This window comes from Cornus florida, unplaced genomic scaffold, assembly GCF_030987335.1.
Source record: "Cornus florida cultivar Cherokee Brave unplaced genomic scaffold, ASM3098733v1 CherokeeBrave_3.0.0_Hap2_Chr11, whole genome shotgun sequence".
NCBI lineage: Eukaryota > Viridiplantae > Streptophyta > Magnoliopsida > Cornales > Cornaceae > Cornus > Cornus florida.
In genome coordinates this window covers 138,624,016-138,628,098 of record NW_026775581.1, presented here as the reverse complement: position 1 = coordinate 138,628,098, position 4,083 = coordinate 138,624,016, and the positions used below count along the sequence as shown (strand labels likewise).

At 31.5% G+C, this 4,083-nt stretch overlaps 1 protein-coding gene across 1 annotated transcript; it reads right to left on the bottom strand.

Annotated features, from left to right (window-relative positions):
• Positions 1 to 718: 718 nt before the first annotated feature.
• On the bottom strand, positions 719 to 1,984 carry LOC132282262 (myb-related protein 315-like). The gene is made up of 4 exons (XM_059783869.1): positions 1,852 to 1,984; positions 1,509 to 1,638; positions 1,147 to 1,352; positions 719 to 1,071 (listed from the first exon to the last, which is right to left on the bottom strand). The coding sequence occupies exons 1-4, from the start codon at positions 1,982 to 1,984 to the stop codon at positions 719 to 721; spliced, it is 822 nt and encodes a 273-aa protein (XP_059639852.1).
• Positions 1,985 to 4,083: the final 2,099 nt, after the last annotated feature.

Genomic DNA, 4,083 nt, shown 5'->3' with positions numbered 1-4,083 from the left:
AAAATATTTTTTATTTAAGTATTTTTTTAATTTTTCATGAATATATTGTATGAAAAAGAATGTTTTTTTCTTTTTTTTTTTCTTTAAGAAAATTCATAAGTTTTATTATAAATTAATAAATCTATAATATCAAGTTATTCCTTTTATAAAACAGCTAAATTTGGTGGTAGTTACAACTTTGGGTATTTTTTTCATTATTATGATAAATTAATATCAATAACAAATTAAGGTAAATGGTATAATTAAAATTTAAGCAAGAGAAAAGATAATAAAGATAATTGAATAAGAAAAGACAAATTTTAATTATGATAAAAAAAGAAGAATATAAATTTAATAAAAATGAGTAAAATTATCTTTTGTGCTATACAAGTGGGACGTAGGAATTGGTCACAAGCTTAATGAAGGTGACAACAGACAACACAGAAAGAAAACCAGTCACAATATATTCATAATAATCAAATATATCACATTAAATTATGAAACACATGCAATGGAAGAGAGTACAATTTCAAAGTAGTTGATCGATCACAAAGCTAGCCAAGAATATGAATTAAGGAGAAATCATTAAATTAAGTAGAATTAAAATTGATCGAGCTGCATCAAATAAGAAGAAGAAATCAATCCAATAAAAATATATAATCTGGCCTTTTTGTTGCTTGAATTATCACTGAATTAAAGGCACTAAATGACATAATATATGCATTATTAATAGCTAGCGCTATTGTCCAAAAAGAAAAAGCTCATCTTCTTCTAGTTGATTGAAACCATCCCATGACAGAATATTGGAATCCACAGTACTATCAACCCATTGCTGTGGTAGAGAGTCTTCTACTTGTATGGAATTAGGGGAATATTCACCCATTGAAGAAGGGTTGAGAGAATCTTCGAAAGAATTAAATGAAGGACTATTAATGTAGGAGGTATTAATGTTAATGGCTTCTTGCAATTGGTTCATCCATAAGTTTCCCACATCCAAGCTTCCACACAACATTTCATAATTATGTAGTAAAAGATCTGTTCCATCATTATCGGTGTTTATTAACGTTGTGGTTTCATTTTGGGTGTCACTTGCTGTTTGATCAGGAACCTTATTTTGGACATGATCATTAATCTCCATCATCATTAATGTAGTGATTACCTCCAAACTTGGCTCTTGCTCTTTTGATGAATCCGGCTCATGATCTGAAGTAGTAGTGGTTTTGGTTTTGTCTTCATCAATTTTATGATCAATGGGCTTGTGGGTCACAGGGTCTAATCCCAGGAGCTTTAGCCTCTTCTTAATACGAGTGTTCCAGTGGTTCTTGATTTCATTATCTGTGCGACCAGGAAAATACGAGGCAATCTTTGACCACCTACAAGTTATGGGATGAAAAGTAAGTACCTACACAAAAACTTATATATAACTTGTTCTAAGATTATATATATATATAATGGTCACGTACAATTTATGATAAAGCTAGGAATATATCAATAAAGTTACGGAATTTAATTTGTCTGAAAATTAAGACCTGTTACCGAGGCGGGCATGGAGTTGTATAATCTGATCCTCTTCCGATTCTGATAGTGCCCCTCTTTTAAGGTCTGGCCTCAGATAATTTATCCATCTTAATCTGCAACTCTTTCCACATCTCAGCAGACCTTCATCACCATACAAAATGCCACCACTTTAATTCATCAAATAACTTGAAACAAAACTAATTAAAGTTTCAAATATATTACATAAGAAATTATGAATTAATGTAGTTACACACACGTACACATATAAATATATATGTAATATAAAGATCTTTATGTGTAATATTTATGCATATAGAGAGAGAAGGGTTTAATTAATTTCATTGTTATGAAGACCTGCAAGCTTAGGAACGGCTCGCCAGCAATGGATTCCATTGTTGAGTACAAAGTTGATGAGCTTGTGATCTTCTTCAATAGTCCATGGACCTCTCTTCAACCCAACTTTATCACAACAAGGTTGCCTCCCCATAATTAATTACATGCAAATTTTAGAGAGAGAGAGAGAGAGAGAGAGACGAACACAAGGGAGAGTGCATGCACCAAATAAAAGGAGGTAGAGTTAGTTTAATTATATATATACTATAATGCAAGCAATTAAAGATTCTCTGCCAGATCATGCAGACATGTACTAAAAAGATGTGTTCGATCTCTAAAGGGGGAGATACATGATCATTGAGAATAATGAGAAACCATGTGTGTATATATATAGTTGATGTCTTAAAGAAAAGCATATATGGACGGTATAATAAAATGGTCACCAGTACAGCTTGTTAATTAGTTAAGAGTTAAGATAATGTGGACAATGTCTTCTTCATTAATTGTAAACTATTCGATCTACAGCAAATTAAAGGAAGCAACAGACGTGGGTCGTTCTATGCTTCGCGGCCCAAGTCTTCTCTTATTGGCTTTTCTTTTTCTATAAGAAAATTAAGGAATATATAATAGGATTCATACATATATATATTTATATGGGACTTTGGACCTTCAAAGCTGGCCAGTTTTGTCGTTAGAGTTACCCTTTCATATATATTATATATACACACACAGGAATGTGTTTTTTTGTAAAGGTATATAGAGAGATATATGCCAATATTGTCATGACATTTATGCAAGTGCTTTACACTGCGGTCAGCAGCAGCTTGAAAGCTGGAATCTTGAACAGTGAATCAATGAAATTTGGCAACCGCAACAACCAACAAAACGTGGTTATGTTATATGTGAGGAAGTTACTAAGTGGGTGCTGAAGTAGATCTTAATCTTTGGTACTGATTTTGTCCAGAATGATTATTTTTGCACTTGAATAATTGTTAACCCAAACTTTAATTTAGTATTATATCAAACAATGATAAATAATATATATATATATATATATATATATATATTTTACTGGCATGTTTCACTCATCCTGTTGATATATAGGGTAAACACAAATGATACACAGGAAGCTTGGCCCTTTACTATAGTGCCAACTACCACCGAACTATTGCTCAGGTGATATGAGCTCTTATTTTCAAAGAGGATGTTAGAGCTTCAAGTACGACATGAGGCAGTGTGGTGCATTTATGTGTTGCTTACAAAAATCCAAAAAACAAAAAAATAAAAATAAATAAATAAAAGTGTTAATTTCATTACGGCAAAATTGAATATGAAGAACCAAACAAATTTACAATTAAAAAAAAAAAAAAAAACTGATTATGGAAGATTCAATGATTGAGGACGGGAACAAGCCGATCAGAAAGAGAAAATGACGATAGGGTTTACAGAATATTTAGATGAGAAATGTAGAACGTATAGCTAGCTCTATTACACTAGTACAAAGCGAGGATGGTGAATCAAATTTTAACCTCATAGAGAGAGAAAGTCACTATCTGCACCATTTTAAAATTATTGCAGATGATGAGCTATCACATGCAATTTGGTTTTTTATACTTATCTCTTTCATTGACTGAGCATCGATCACCGTTAATATATAAGAAGAAACAATGTTAGTAATCAATGTTTTGATCAACATATATGCGGTGACAGATAAATGCATGTATATAGTGATAAAAAGTTGACATGATTCTTATCGAGTGTAAGACAATACTAGGAGAAGGGGTACCAAATAATATATATAATATCACGCAGGTAATAAGTGAGTTCAAGAAAGAATTTTAAGCTGCAACAATATTTTTTAAGTACGTATCGAATATTTTTCTCAATATTTTTTGAAAGGTATAGTTTCAATTATAGAATACATTAATTCATAATGCTATATATATGAGCATGTAGGTTCATGCACTCAGTTTATGCATGCAAGTCAGAAGATTTTTCCTATAATTTATTAATTAATTCTACAATTGTTGTCTTGGAGAAAAGAATACTGGACTTAGTTGTCTCCAGGTTTGCATAATACTAGTACTTAAAAAGGTTTCGTATGTTAATTGTGTGCTACTATTTTGCTGAGTTGCACATAATTAGTAAGACGCCACTACCTACCTACCTACCTACCTAGCACATTATACGCCTTGTTTGAATATCGTTGTCCTCGATCAGCATATATATAAAGAATATTTTAAACCTTTCCTG

Excerpts from the sequence above, each read along its gene's own strand:
- LOC132282262 (XM_059783869.1), bottom strand. The coding sequence starts at position 1,984 with ATGGGGAGGCAACCTTGTTGTGATAAAGTTGGGTTGAAGAGAGGTCCA. Across the intron at positions 1,353-1,508 it reads CATGCCCGCCTCGGTAACAG|GTGGTCAAAGATTGCCTCGT; the intron begins GTCTTAATTTTC and ends CATAACTTGTAG. Across the intron at positions 1,072-1,146 it reads ATCAAAAGAGCAAGAGCCAA|CAAGTGACACCCAAAATGAA; the intron begins GTTTGGAGGTAA and ends CTGATCAAACAG.